Source organism: Erpetoichthys calabaricus, chromosome 1, assembly GCF_900747795.2.
Source record: "Erpetoichthys calabaricus chromosome 1, fErpCal1.3, whole genome shotgun sequence".
In the NCBI taxonomy this organism is placed as follows: domain Eukaryota; kingdom Metazoa; phylum Chordata; class Cladistia; order Polypteriformes; family Polypteridae; genus Erpetoichthys; species Erpetoichthys calabaricus.
This window is the reverse complement of record NC_041394.2, coordinates 55770782-55786860: the sequence shown is the minus strand read 5'-3', so window position 1 is coordinate 55786860 and position 16079 is coordinate 55770782. Positions and strand designations below refer to the sequence as shown.

The 16079-nt window shown below is 38.1% G+C and overlaps 1 protein-coding gene across 1 annotated transcript in view; it reads left to right on the top strand.

The window, feature by feature from the left end:
- npc1l1 (NPC1-like 1) overlaps positions 1 to 16079 on the top strand; it is a 45755-nt gene that overhangs the window by 6999 nt on the left and 22677 nt on the right. Inside the window, exons 2-3 of the mRNA XM_028799976.2 lie at positions 7421 to 8970; positions 12970 to 13070. Coding sequence (XP_028655809.2) covers positions 7421 to 8970; positions 12970 to 13070 — 1651 coding nt within the window. The remainder of the gene's footprint in view (positions 1 to 7420; positions 8971 to 12969; positions 13071 to 16079) is intronic.

Here is a 16079-nt window from a genome sequence, read left to right as displayed (position 1 = left end):
TTACTGTTTCCTCACACGTACACCTGAATTAGGTTCTTGCACTTTGTGCCATACGCAGCTTCTTGCTTCTGCCAATTTGTCCCTCAACGGCTATAACTGAACTTCTGGATTTTAGTTTCAATCTATTTATGCCTTTTTTGTCACAGATTAGAATTTGGTACCCAGTTACCCTAAATTAAGTAAGGGTGGGATAGCAGCACAGTTTTTTTTTGTCCTACTATTCCCAGGAAACATACAGTATTCATTTTTCAGTACTATTACTATTTGTGCAGTTGACACTTTCTTCTTATGCTCTTGTGAACTTTCTCAAGGCACATGGGTTTCCATGCATATCCTGTTATGCCCTGTTATGAATTTCAGAGTTGATGAAAGTTTCTTTCCACTTTGAGCCTACTGTTGACAGGCTAAGTTTCAGCTAACTGTAACCCTACAATGGAAAAAAAGCAGATGGATTTGAGCAACACCATGATGCATTTATTGTGAGATACCCTACCTAGAAGTGCCTGTTCTTCAAGCAATTGTGTTTAATACTCTTCTAATATGCTATTATTTTGCACACCCTTTGTCATTGTTTATTTTATTTATGAGTATCAGCTTTGGAGTAAGGAGACTGTGGAAGATTGTGGGTTCGCTTCCCTGTTCCTCCCTGTGTGGATAGCGTTTTGAGTACTGAGAAAAGCGCTATATAAATGTAATGAATTATTATTATTATTATTATTATTATTATTATTATTATTATTATTATTATTATTATTATTATTATAAGGTTAAGGAGAATAGAATATGCCAAAATACTTTCTGCTATTGTTGACCACTTGGCCTTCCATGTCTGCTAGTAAAGCGACGTCTCTCAGGACCTAAACAATACAGAATGAGGGCCACATAACCGAAAGAAAGGAAGATGGTGCCAATCAAGCAAAATATACAGGAGGCCTGATATTTCACAGAGACATCTTTGACTAGTGCTGATGTCAGGACAGAGGTGCAAAGTAGTGAGTCCAAAAATTGGAGGGTAGAATTTAAAGAAGAGACTTAGGGTGGTTTATTTTGAAGTAAGAAGGAGATTTCGATATATTTATATGAAAAAATGATGTCCTATGTAGAAACTTTATCCAGGAAAGAAAAATAAATAAATAAACTGAGAAGCCTTCAATATAGATAGTCTATGCTCTGATTTAAAATAAAATATTATATAAAATCTTAAGATTATTTTATATAAAAGAGTCATGTCTAAAGTAACATATTTGGATAATGCAGAAATCAACCAACCGTAAGTACTCCCTTTAGATGTGTGTTAAAAGTTGAAAGTGTTAGACAGGATTTAGATTAAGAAGCTACTGTAGGGGAAGTGATAGAGCTGAGGAGCATTAATGACTGATCTATAAACTGACTAACTAAAACATCAGAGGAGTGGCAGTTTGCAGAACTAGTTAATTATTGTCTTTTAAGGTTAAGGTTTGTTTTCAGTTTATCAGCAATTCTCATGCTTGACTTAATTTCACATTCTTTTCAACTGCTAAAATCACTACACTGATGTGAAAGCTCTAAATATCAAAGGAGTGAAGTCTGTTTATTTCAAGGTGTTGGTGACATAATAAAAAAAATAACACATTTAAAGTATTTCATTCTTTCCTTTTGAAGATTTTGTATTATAGGGTAATAGAGAAGTAGGGGCCTATCATTGCAGCACTAGACACAACGTAGGAGACAGATAATGGTGGGACCTTGAGGTCATCCAGGTACTCTAGTGGCAGCGACATTGGGATAGTGGCTTTTGAGATCCCAGTTTTTCCCAGGGGACCGGCTTTGCCTCATTAGCCTTTAGCTTATGTGGAGATCCAGGCTAGATTGTTTTGTTTCAGTTACAGAATTCCACACAGTCTTGTGTGACCAAGATTTGCATGCAGTCTTTTAGGGAGAAGCACATATAATATTAGTTTAGAAACAGATTTAAGACAAATCTGACTATTAGTATGTTAGGATTCAAGTAGCATAGAATAATAAAGCAGAAAGTCGTGTAGCTGTACTTGTTTTCTAGTGAAGAGGAGATCCAAACAGCTCATGTTGCCAACCCTAACAAACCGTAGAACTAGCAGTAAACGTGACACAGAGTAAGCTCATAGGACTCATAGACAAGAGCCTGTGAATGCTTTCTTTAGTTCTCAAACCTAAGAAACCAAAAGAACGCCCTTGCGCTAACATAATCCAAGAGGCCCTGAAGCATAACATAAAGCACTAGAGACAAACAGCATTAAGAATAAAGAAAAACTTTAGAGGGTAAACAGCAAATAAAAAGATCAGCAGCAAACACAAAAGGAACAAGATGCTTAAAACAACTAAACAAAACTGTAAAAAACAAGAAGAAAGAAAATCATGAAGATGGTGTGCAGCAATCTGATAAAAATCTGCAAATCATACAGTACATTAGCTCCTCCTCGGTGATAGATAGCTAATGCGACTTCCCACACCTGTATGTGTGTGCTAAACACAACCGTGTCCACGACCTTAACCACTACTACAGTAATGTCACTGCTGCATGATAACAAAAATATATAGAAAGTGGAAATAAATCCATCCATCCTAACTACAGGGTCACAGGAGTCTGCTGGAGCCAATCCCAGGGCGCAAGGCAGGAAACAAACCCCGGGCAGGGCGCCAGCCCACCGTAGAGCACACACACCAAGCACAATTTAGGATCGCCAATGCACCTAACCTGCATGTCTTTGGACTGTGGGAGGAAACCGGAGCGCCCGGAGGAAACCCACACAGACACGGGGAGAACATGCAAACTCCACGCAGGGAGGACCCCGGAAGTGAACCCAGGTCTCCTAACTGCGAGGCAGCAGCGCTACCCACTGCACCACCGTGCCACCCGTGGAAAGAAAGCATCAGCAAAAAATAATGATCTAATAATCTAAATCAAAAACTGTATCTGACTAGTGCATAAAGCCAACTGTAAAAGAGCAATTACTCTTCAGGAACCTTTTCACGTGAATTAATCATGTATAAAGTAAAAAGGTGACTAGAAGCAAACTATATTCCGTCTGTAAAACTATTTACATTTATTTGCTTAGAAGACGCTTTTAACCAAAGTGACTTACAAAATCCAATAAACATCAGTTTGTTTGGGAAGAGAGGTTACAGGTCAAGGTTACAGAATTGATTGTCATAAGTGTGGAGTTCAAATCAAAGTTGAATATAATGCTAATTACAATTCCTTATTTACACAAATGCATCAAAGCTATTATCACTTAGACAGAAATTCACAGAACAAGAGAGTCTTCAAATGCGTCTTAAACACAGATTGAGATAGTCAGAATTTTGAATGGAGGTGAGTAGCTCATTCCACCATTAGGAGAGATGCACTTTAAAAGAGTCTTCATTGAGACTGTATAGGGTTTGAACTTAATATGTACTGCTATTAATCTGAAAAGAGACATAATATGTGTCCTTCTTGACTGGTTGAACACCAGGATTTATGTATCTGGATTTTTTTGTGTGTAAGCACATTTCCGCTTTTGTGTTTATGTCATGTATAACGCCGTGCATAGACTTCTCACTATAACATGACATAAACACAAAAGCGGAAATGTGCTTACGCACAAAAAAATCCAGATGCATAAATCTGTGCGAACTCCAGCTTCCATGTTCTTCCGCTACATAAATCCCAGTCAGTGTGAAAAGTAACGCTCGTGTACGCACCTTCTGTCCCGCCCCAACTCCTCCCAGAATTACACCTCTTTGAATATGCAAATCAATATAAATAGCCCTTAAGCTCAGCCTTCTGTGAAAAGACAATGGCAAAAGTACGAGGGAAAATAGAACAATTTCAGCGAATACCAAGTGGAGGCAAAGAAAAACGTACTATTTGTTGGTTTAAACAGTGATATGATCAACAAAAGGAAGTTGATCGAGTGACATAGAGTGTCGGAGAAACTCGAAAGCTCAAGTTCACAAAGTCGCACAGTGCCCGAAATAAAGAAGTTGTCAGATATCAAAGTCGCAGTGAAAAGGCGAGTCGTAGCCCACCGTCTGAGTGTCACATGAAAGCTTATTAGGGTACAGAGAAAAAAAAAATAGGCACACAGTGGGAAAAAAGCACGAAAAGTCAACTTTAATCTTGAAATTTCCACTTTAATCACGTAGTTTATTTTGTCATTAAAGTAGAACATCATAAACTTCATCTTAAAATCTTTTAATTTACTAGTTTCTCAAATCCCATCATAACTAAAGTAACACGTTAAATGCTTTGTTTTGTATTTGATCTTCTATGTGCTCTATGTGTGTGAATCATTACGTGCTTCCGGGCTTTCTCTTCCTCCGACAGGACACAGAATCCATTACATTCATGATATTACAGCTCTCTGAATAATTAAAATACTGAGATGTATACATGATATCATTTTCATGATGATAGGAGTTAAAGCATGTTATTAAACATGGGAACACGGTGGCGCAGTGATTGTTCATGTCTCACGCAAGATGCTTGCTGCACCATGCGCGACCTTCGATGAAATAATTTATTGCAGCAGTACTGTCTCTTTCAAACGTACTAACCTCCAATTTCTGTCCTTACTTTTCTTTCTCCAAATACCCAATCGCCACACAATCATCTCTGTAATAGACGTTAAGCCATCTGTAAGCTTAGAACGCAGATTCTTCAAAACTTTTAAGGAACATTGAAATATTATCGTAATGTTTAATTATTCTATCCATCTTTCCTTCCACTGTCGTGCCAGACACAGCAAGAATTCAGCGCGAGGCAGGAACAATCCATGAACGAAGCTCCAGCTCGTCACTAAGCTCTGCGGCACCGTGTAGTTAAAGTTAAAGTTTTATCTGTATAATATAATAAACATATTTTGCTGCATTTCATCTTAAAAATGATATCATCATTATATGTAAGCATGCGCTTTATAAAGTGGCTCAAGTTGTGCAATATTATAACTGTATCACAAGTTTACAGTGAGGTGATTGTACTTATAAGTGCAAACAGTTCTACAAGGAGCACTTGATGGACTGATTGAGTGCGTTTAGAGTTCTTGGGATGAAACTGTTTCTGAACTGTGAGGTCAGTACAGGAAAGGCTCTGAAACGTTTGTCATATGAGAGCAGTTCAATAGACAGCATGGCTGAGGCAGCGTGTGCTTGATGCTGTATACCGATATTTCTCTTTCCGATCAGCTGTGATTCATACTCAGATACAGTGATATAAATACTCCGAGTGGTGCAGTGAGCAGCGGGTTGGAAAATGGATGGATGGATGGATGATCTGATATGGCAACAGCTAATGGGAGCAGCTGAAAAAAGAAGAAGAAGGTGCAGTGAGAGTAACAACACTAAAGCAGTTATGGTATTTAGAATAGTGTGACTATTCTGTGGACCATTATATTGTTACAGGTTAATTACAATCAGATGCATTAAACTAATAAACAATATTCGGTTAATTTCAGTGTATTTATAAAGCCGCATCAAGGATGTGGATTTGAAAAAGAAAGGATAACCACACAGGAACAGTAGCACTGCTTTGACGCTGGGTGCTGCCAGTCTGCAAAACTGAGCAGAGAACTTGTGTACGACAGGGTTTGAGCTACCGTGGAAATGTGCATTGTATTACGCCAAGTTAAGGTTTTATACATCACAATTTGAACGTGGAAACGTTCTTTTGCAACATTTTTGTACGTACACACCATTTATACATGAGGCCCCAGATGTGCCACTGCATTTTGAATGATCTACAGCAGCTTGGAGACACAGGCTGGTACCCCTTCCAGCAGATAGTTGCAGTAGTTCAGATGTGACAAGATCAACGCCTTGACCAGGACATGTGCTGCATGCCCTGTAATATATGGTCTGACCTTACAAATGTTGTACGGAGTGAATCTGCAAGGCTGAGAGACTCTTTCAACATGGTCAGTGAAGGACTGCTGGCCATCGATCACCACCCCAAGGTTACATACAGAGTTTGGTGGTGATAGTGAGCCAAGATGAACAGATATGCGCTGCTGAATAGACGGACAAGCTGGAATAACAAAAAGTTCCATCTTTGTCAGGTTGAGCTGGAGATGGTATGCCTTCATCCAGGTTGCAATATCAGCAAGAAATGCACAGATTTTAGCTGATGCTGTGTGGTCCTCTGAAGTGAACAACAAGTACAGATGTGTATCATCGGCATAGCACTAATAAGAGAAACCATGGGACAGGATGATAGGGCCTATTGAGGAAGTATATAGAGAGAAGAGGCCAAGCACCAAACCATAGAACACCTCAGTGCTTGTCTGGTGCATCTCTTGACATCTCTCCTCTCCAGGACATACTGCAGGATATGCCCAAGTAGTAGAACTCAGTCCACCTATTGATCCCATGGTCAGAGAGTGTGACAAGGAGGATCTGCTTGTTGACCGTCTCAAGGGTAGAGGAGAGATCTAATGGGATGAGGACACATAAAGTGTCAACAATGGTAAGAATAGCCGCCTCCGTGGAATGAGTCCTCTTTAAAGCCTGGCTGATTTGGCTCAAGCAGTCTGTACTGTAGAAGAAAGGAAGAGACTTGGTTGCAGACAGATACAGACTAATCCATTGTTTTGGATAGAAAGTAGAAGAAAGTAATAGGTCTGTAGTTACCAGCTTGGATCAAGTGTGGACTTCTTGAAATAGGCAGTTATTAGGGCCTTTGCTGAGTGATGTGTTGATGCAGAAATGAGTAAGGGATTGATAGTCTGGAGGAGATGTGAGGGAATGGGATCAGGTGGATAGGTAGTGGGGCGATCAGAGAGGTTGTTCAGGTACCCAAGGATCAGAAGTCATCTGGAATGGTGGAGAGCAGCATGTCCAACTTGTCAAGGAGGTTCTTCAGTTTTTACACTTACTTATTTACTTACTTATTTAGCTGATGCCTTTATCACAACATTTGTGATACAATTGATTACTTTTCTTCTATTTTTCTAGTTGGAGCACAGGCAGGAGAAGTGACTTGTTCATGGTCACACAGTTTTAGTAGCGGGATTTGAAACCACAGCCTCAGGGATTGAAGTCCAAAGCCTTAACCACCATGCCACAGTGCCAGCAGACTTTGGGGCTCGATAAAGAACAACAGTGTCAATGTTAATAGGGTAGGGAACAGTACTCAAAAGTGGCGTGGTTGCATACAGTACCCAAGGGTGTGAATATCCATTTGTTTTAGACTAGTATACCTGCCCCTCTGTCTTTAAAATAATAATGTCCACCTCCATATGTGAAACTATAGGAGAAGAGCATCATACATTTAGATATTTTTAACTAACTGAATAGAGTGAGGTGCTGATATGAATCATTACACATTCTGCAGAATATACTGCTTTGCAAGTGGTCTCAGTTGTTGCCCTTCTGAGTCCGCTGGTTTCACTTCTCTGTCTTAAAAGAATTTGTTGTTTTTTTGCAGGTAGCCAGCTCAGATCTGCATAAAGAAGGCTACTGTACTTTTTATGATGAATGTGGTGAAAATCCCACAATTGAAAATGGTATCCTTAAACTAATAATTCCTTGTGTGTATCACGGACCAGCTAAGAAGGCAACAGAAGACGTCTTGATCAAGTTAAGGGAGGTTTGTCCAATGCTGGACCACGGGAATAACACCATGGTGTGCTGTAATTTTAATCAGCTCAAGAGTCTTCAAGAAAGCTTATTTACTTCCAAAGCTATTCTGGGCCGATGTCCTTCCTGTGTTGAAAACTTTATAAACATCTACTGCCAAAACACATGCAGTCCCAACCAAAGCCTGCACATTAACATTACCAAAACAATAAATGTTACTATTGATGGACAGGATAAAGAGGCAGTGTTGGAGTATCAAGCTTACTTTGATAGGCAGTTTGCAGAGGATTCATTCAATTCTTGCAAGAGTGTAAGGCTCCTAACCACAGGGAACTACGCTATCTCCGCCATGTGTGGCAAATATGGCCATACTCATTGCACAACTCAGCGCTGGTTAGATTACCAAGGAGATTCCAGCAATGGATTAGCACCTCTAGACGTTCTCTTCAAGTTGATCAATAATCATACAGTCGTTGAAAATGGCATTGTACCCTACAATTCCAAAGCTTGGCACTGCAACGAGTCCACATCACCAAATGGAACAGCTTGTTCATGCCTAGACTGTGTGCAGTCTTGCCCTGTAATCCCACCACCAGTAGTTAAGGACAACAGCTTCACCATTGGAAGAGCAGATGGGGTGCTGGTTATCTCTATCATTATCTTTTGTGTCCTCCTGCTTTTATTCTTCAGTTTTGTGATATACAAGAGAATGTGTTGTTTTTGTAAGCCCTCTTTGAAAGACCCTGGTCACAACAGTCTAGTAAAGCCTGACTACCAGCAGGAGCCCTCGTGCTCGGAGAAAGTAACAGTGGCCACCCAGGATGTACTTGGATCCTTCTTTGAGAAGTGGGGCACCTTGATAGCTCTCCATCCAGTCAAGGTTATTGTAATCTGTTTAGTTTTAGTTCTAGTTTTTTCAGTTGGCATGATCTTTATTAAACTGACAACTGATCCAGTAGAGTTATGGTCAGCTCCTGAAAGCCGAGCTAGAAAGGAAAAAGATTTTCATGACAAAATGTTTGATCCATTCTTCCGTACCAATCAAGTTATTCTTACAGCTCCCAACAGACCTTCATATACCTATGACTCAGTTATGTTTGGAAAGTTAAATTTTAGTGGTATTCTGTCTAAGGATCTCATCTTACAGCTCCTAGAACTGCAGTCAAGAATCCAGGCCATTGAGTTTTGGTCTGACGAACTGGGCAGGAATGCTAGTCTCAAGGATGTCTGCTATGCTCCTTTGAATCCTTTAAATGCCACACTGACTGACTGTGCTGTCAATAGTCTGGTACAATACTTCCAAAATAATGAAAACAACATTGAGGCAAAAGCTAATACAACCATTTTTGGAGAACATGGGGAAGTTGACTGGAGGGATCATTTCCTTTACTGTACAAAGTGAGTATGTAGCACTTAGCTTAATTTAAATCCAGTCCATAGTTAGAGGGGTTAGAGGGACTGCATGGAGCATTCAACGGGCGATTACAAAATGCTCACAGAGATGAAAAACTGTTGGGATAAATAAGACAAGGGACAGTTAAAAGGAAGAGGAGCGAGAGGAAAATGGGTTAGAATCATTCATTCTTCATATATTGATATGTTTTTTTTGCTTTTCTAAGTTGATGTCTTCTTAAATTGGGCCTTAATAATAAGATGATGCAAAGTATTCAGACTTTTTTATTAGTTTATTCCTAAAACAGACAATGTAAATGTTCCATGGTTTCATATTTTATATATGTGAATGTATACAGTATATAAATGTGTATATACATATATATGTCACACACAGGGCGGCATGGTGGAGCAGTGGTAGAGCTGCTGCCTCGCAGATAGGAGACCTGGGTTCACTTCCGGGGTCCTCCCTGCGTGGAGTTTGCATGTTCTCCCCGTGTCTGCGTGGGTTTCCTCCTACAGTCCAAAGACACGCAGGTCAGGTGCATTGGTGATCCTGAATTGTCCCTATTATGTGCTTGGTGTGTGTGTGTGTGTTTGTGTGTGTGTTCGTGCCCTGCCCGGTATTAGTTCCTGCCTTGCGCCCTGTGTTGGCTCCAGTAGACCCCCGTGACCCTGTGTTAGGATATAGCAGGTTGGATAATGGATGGATGTCACACACACATATACACTGAAATTCTTACTTTCAGGTTCATCTTACAGTACATATATGAAATGTGTGTGTGTGTGCGTGTGTGTGTATGTGTGTGTGTATCAGTGTAGATTTGTCTGTTGTATTTCTCATGTGAATGTTCCTATTTATGGAGTGAACAGCATACTTACTTAAGGGGCTACATGCTACACTGTGATCTGATTGCTTTATACACTTTTTCTAGACTTTGCATGTTATGCCTGTTTCTATGAGTTTTCTCTCACAATCCAATGGCTTGCTCTGCGGTGGATGGATGACTCTGAATTGGCCTGGCATGAGTATGTGTGTATATGAATGACTTTATGGCTAAGAATCTGTGCTGGTATTTGGAAGTTTGCCAGTTCAAATTGTGTTATTGCCAGAATTGACCCCTACTCTGTTGGGCCCTTGAGCCAGGCCTTTAACCTGAAAATTGCTCCAGGGCACGGTACAATAGCTGTTCCTGCACTCTGACCCCCAAAGGTATGCGAAAAGACAGTTTACCTTTGAGGATTAATAAAGTATATTAAATCAAATCAAAATCCAAAATATGTCTTGTAATGGACTCTTGTCTTTGCTGGTTACTGCCTTGGATCGGTTCCAGAGCCCACCTCATAATCAAACTGTGAAGAAGGAATTTAGTACAAAAAAGTCTGGATATAGTGAAAGCAGCAAAATGGTCTTAGTAAAGCTACATCTATCTATCTATCTATCTATCTATCTATCTATCTATCTATCTATCTATCTATCTATCTATCTAGCATTTCAGATCTATCTGTCTATCTATCTATCTATCTATCTATCTATCTATCTATCTATCTATCTTGCATTTCAGATCTATCTATCTATCTATCTATCTATCTATCTATCTATCTATCTATCTATCTATCTATCATATAGTGCATTTCAGATCTATCTATCTATCTATCTATCTATCTATCTATCTATCTATCTATCTATCTATCTATCTATCTATCTTGCATTTCAGATCTATCTATCATATAGTGCATTTCAGATCTATCTATCTATCTATCTATCTATCTATCTATCTATCTATCTATCTATCTATCTATCTATCTATCTATCTATCTAGCATTTCAGATCTATCTATCTATCTATCTATCTATCTATCTATCTATCTATCTATCTATCTATCTATCTATCTATCTATCTATCATATAGTGCATTTCAGATCTATCTATCTATCTATCTATCTATCTATCTATCTATCTATCTATCTATCTATCTATCTATCTATCTATCTAGCATTTCAGATCTATCTGTCTATCTATCTATCTATCTATCTATCTATCTATCTTGCATTTCAGATCTATCTATCTATCTATCTATCTATCTATCTATCTATCTTGCATTTCAGATCTATCTATCTATCTATCTATCTATCTATCTATCTATCTATCTATCTATCTATCTATCTATCATATAGTGCATTTCAGATCTATCTATCTATCTATCTATCTATCTATCTATCTATCTATCTATCTATCTATCTATCTATCTATCTATCTATCTATCTTGCATTTCAGATCTATCTATCATATAGTGCATTTCAGATCTATCTATCTATCTATCTATCTATCTATCTATCTATCTATCTATCTATCTATCTATCTATCTATCTAGCATTTCAGATCTATCTATCTATCTATCTATCTATCTATCTATCTATCTATCTATCTATCTATCTATCTATCTATCTATCTATCTATCATATAGTGCATTTCAGATCTATCTATCTATCTATCTATCTATCTATCTATCTATCTATCTATCTATCTATCTATCTATCTATCTAATAAATCATGGATAAGTCTACATTCAGCACAGTTGTACAAGCATTTATGTGAGTGCATATTAGCATGAGTGTGTATCTAAGTAAGACGTGTTTGACAAAATCAGTTTGGATTGCTTGGTGAATTATAGCAGATATCCTTGCAAAATAACCTTTGAAAATTGAATATGACAAACATTTTGAAAAGACTGTTAAAACTGACTGAATATTTTAGTGGATTCTAATTTCGATTCCCATTTTACATTCCTTCATTTTATTTTGTGCAGAGAAAGGTAATTGATATAAATATTCCACTTCTGATTTACTAAACAGATTCTGATAATGTGCCTTTAAGAACATCAGTTATACTGAGCTTCTGGGAAGTATCCAGCATGTATTATTTACACTGTGCTAATGCGCATACCCAACATGTTCCACAGAAACACAGACTTTGATGATATGCTGCATATATTTATTGGTGAATAAAGTAGAGCTGTTTGGTCAAATTGTGAATGTAAGTAAATTGTACCTATGAGGATGAGTCTGAATTATGTCCACTGAATCACTTTATAGGCTTCTGTTTACAATTTTTTTTATAAAAGACATGAGTGGTACAGTAGTACATCTGGTACCAGTACAGTACATACTTGTAATGTAACGCTAAATGCGTGTTTGTGTGGTATGAAAATCCTCCTTGTTGAAGTGACCTCTGCTAAATGTTGCACATGTTCCCCATTCCAGACGTTTTCCCCTTATTAGTGACTGTCCCTGCACTTTACTAGGACTTTATCTTTGTGACTTCGGGCAGATATGCAAAGTTGCTCATCATGGTGGATTTGGTTTGGGGGCAAAAGTTTTCCCCTGTGGAATTGTATGTTAAAATAATGAACATTAGAAATGAAAACACTTTTTTTTTTTGGCTTTTTTTCATTTTTTCACAATCACATAAAGAGTGATTAAGAAAACACGCCTGATCAGGTTCAGAAAACTTTAACACAATTCGGGGAACATCTTCTATGGAGAAGTTCTTCACACTGAAAATAACATAACATGGTATAACATTCTCAGCCCTGCCTAATGCAGGTCAGCGTCACAGGAGGAACTGGAAACTACCTTGGCAGCTTTGGGTTCAAGGCAGGATCCAGCTCTCAATGGGCTACCAGTTCATTGCAGGGCCCATTTCCACTCAAATCCACACTCATACAGGGGAAAGTTTGGAATTGCTCCTTATCTAACATACATGCCACTGGAGATCTGAGAAGACATGCAGACACTGGTGTCCAGTTATAGTATTTATGAGGTCAATGCATTTATTGGAAAGGAGTGTAGATCTGTTAGGTTACAGTAGCATGACGCTGGCCAAAGATACTAATGACAACAACATTTATTTATATAGCATATATAAATATAATATACATTTTCATACAAACAATGTAGCTCAAAGTGCTTGACTAACTACTGTCATATTTTACACCTCATGCAGCTCTCCTCTGACCTTCAAAGACACCACAGGCCTTGGACTCAGTTGCATGGCTGATTATGGAGCTCCGGTGTTCCCTTTCCTGGCAGTTGGAGGCTATGAAAGTAAGAGATTTGACGATAGTGTACTGAAATCATTTTGTGTTCAGCTTTCTAAAACAGTTGAAACAGATATTGCTGACAAATACTGAGAATTAAGCAAAGTGCTGGGTAAATATTGCACTCAGTGGGCCCAAATGGTTGTTGAGTTGTTTTAATCGTGCATCATTTTTTTTTTTTTGAATTCAGAAAAATAAGAGGACAATAACAAATTGTTGAAAGGGCATTTTCACAGAGAAATTTGAAAGAGAAACCGCCCTCACCAGCGCTCACCCCAGAGTTATATAAAGAGGGTTAAGGAAAAGTTTATAACACGCGGGTAACTGATAAAAATGATACCATACTGTCTCCAGAGTTCTTGATTAAGGAGATGGTGTTTTCTCTTTAGCTAATAGCATGTGTAAGACCTTGATCCGTGGGGCTAACAGTTCTAATAGAACTAATCTACAAGTTTGTAAAAAGATGTCTTCCAGACAATTTGTAAAAACAGAATAGCATTTCAAATAATCTGACTTTACTTTATATGGCCACTTTCACAGGAAGAATCTGTACAAAGAAAAAGGCAGTAAACAAATCACTACCAGGTTAAAATGCAGATGATGTTATGATTAAAGATATGTGCGATGGGAAGAACCTGTGAATGCCATATTAAGATTACAAAGTCGCTAACAACTTTGAACAGGGGATATGCAGCATTAGAAAGAATTATCAAAGAAATGGCAAAATTCATCCATTTTACAAAACTGCTACTGTAATTTCAAACCACATTGTCCTTCTGGTTTGACAGAGTTCTGATGTAAATATAGCATAACAACATGTTTTTCTGAACACTACAAAAGAAGTACTATCTGGATGAAGCATTGGGACAACTTAGCTATTAACTCAACAAGCAAACCTGAGGACTGAATGGTCTCCTCTCATTTGTTCCATTTCCTATGGTCCTAAAAATAATAAGGAATAAGTCCAGTGCTGCCTACCACAACACAGGCAGCAGTTAAAGGAACCCGCTATCGGTGTATGCATCGGTGCTGATGTTATACTGTACATCGCACATCAGCTAGACCTGTGGTTCCCAACCGTTTTTTTGGCCATGCCCCACCTAGGCCTCTCTAAAATCATGATGTCCCCCACTGTAACATATCCCTTATTCTTCTTATTACCTATTCAAAAAGTGAAGCACCTTGAGCATGGGAAAGGCGCTATATAAATAAAATGGATTATTATTATTATTATAACTCCTACTCCTGTGGAGGAACCCCATAATGTCATTAATTTGGTCTAAACAGGCTTCCAAAGAACATGAAAACAAAAGAAGTACTGACAAAGAAATCACTAAGAAATTGTTAAAAAAATATATAATATGAAGTAATATGAAAATACAGCAAATACAGTTTTGAAAACATATAATAAGAGACATGATATTCATAAATATAAAATAACTTTAATGACAGCTTTTTCTGTAATATTTTGATAATTTTATATTTTTGTTGTATTGCAAAATTTTATAATCATTCTTACAATTCATATTATTTTAATGGTAAAAATGATTTCTAAATAGAAAAACCCAAGCCGTTTGTAAAATCGTAAATTAAAGGGTTCTTCACCATCCCTTCTATGTTTATATAAATATATAAATGTCTCTGTAAAAAATAAAAATAAACATTATTTTTTTCATTTTCTATCATTTTTAACAGTAAATTTCTGGGGGTTTTTTTCATTTTATAAATTGTTTAACGTATCTAAATTCTCAAATTGCCCCCCAGTGGGGTGTGCGCCCCACGTTGGGAATCACCGAGTTAAAGTCTGAGATTATCAACAGGAATGCATTTTCAAACTACTATGAGGCACAACACAAATGAGTTTTATACAGTATTATGTAGTATTGTGTTGGGGGCCAACAAATGCTGAGGATGTCAAAAACCTCCACATTCATAGTGAAATATGTAAATAGTTTTGCTTGATCTTGATATTGCAGCCCATTAAATGACATTATATATTATACAGACATTGGAAAATTGATACCTTAATGATTAACCAGGCAGTTTAAAGGGTCTTCTTTAAAATGCTAAGATGTAGTTAGCAAAGATAAGTGTCAGAAAAAAACAATACCAGTAGCTGGAAGGGTTAATCGACTGCACAGCAGAGACAACTGCAGGACCAGAAGCACCAGCGAGTCTGCCTTAAATTGATTAAATTCAAGTAAATACATTGGCCAAGGTAAAATTGTACTATACAGAAATTAGTCAGTCAGTCAGTATCCAACCCACTATATTCTAACAGAAGGTCATGGGGGTCTGCTGGAGCCAATCCCAGCCAACACAGGGCGGAAGGCAGGAAACAAACCCCACCGCAGGGCACACACCCGCACACCAAGCACAATTTAGAATCGCCAATCCACCTAACCTGCATGTCTTTGGACTGTGGGAGGAAACCAACACAGACACAGGGAGAACATGCAAACTCCACACAGGGAGAACCTGGGAAGCGAACCCGGGTCTCCTTACTGCGAGGCAGCAGTGCTACCACTGTGCCACCGTGCCGCCCTACAGAAATTATATTATGTTTTATTTTTTTTGTATCAGTTGTTACCACAATGGATATTCCAGCATTTTCTAAGCAGGCAATCTGAAGCAGAATGTAGAAGATCGTAATCCAAGTGCCTTAAAAGTTTTACTTCCTTTCCCTGTTGCTTTCGTGACTTTATGCCTTGCACAGATAGATAATGGCTTTGAAAAGCTGTTTTATCTTTGAAGGAGGATTTCGAGGCCACAGAAGTTTTCAGACTTTTTGCAGACTAAATGTGACTCAACAAATGACAATTGACTACTCTGTTTTTGAAGAGGTTAACATATTAATGCCAGAAAAATAACTTGCTATAAATGTATATCACAAATGCATTCTTTTAATAACTTTATTAGATAAACCAGATGCCTTCTGTTTGCTGGATTCCAAAAGTGACGTGTAACATCATCCACACACAGCACACTAACGAAGAGCTAAAAACTTAAAGCCTGC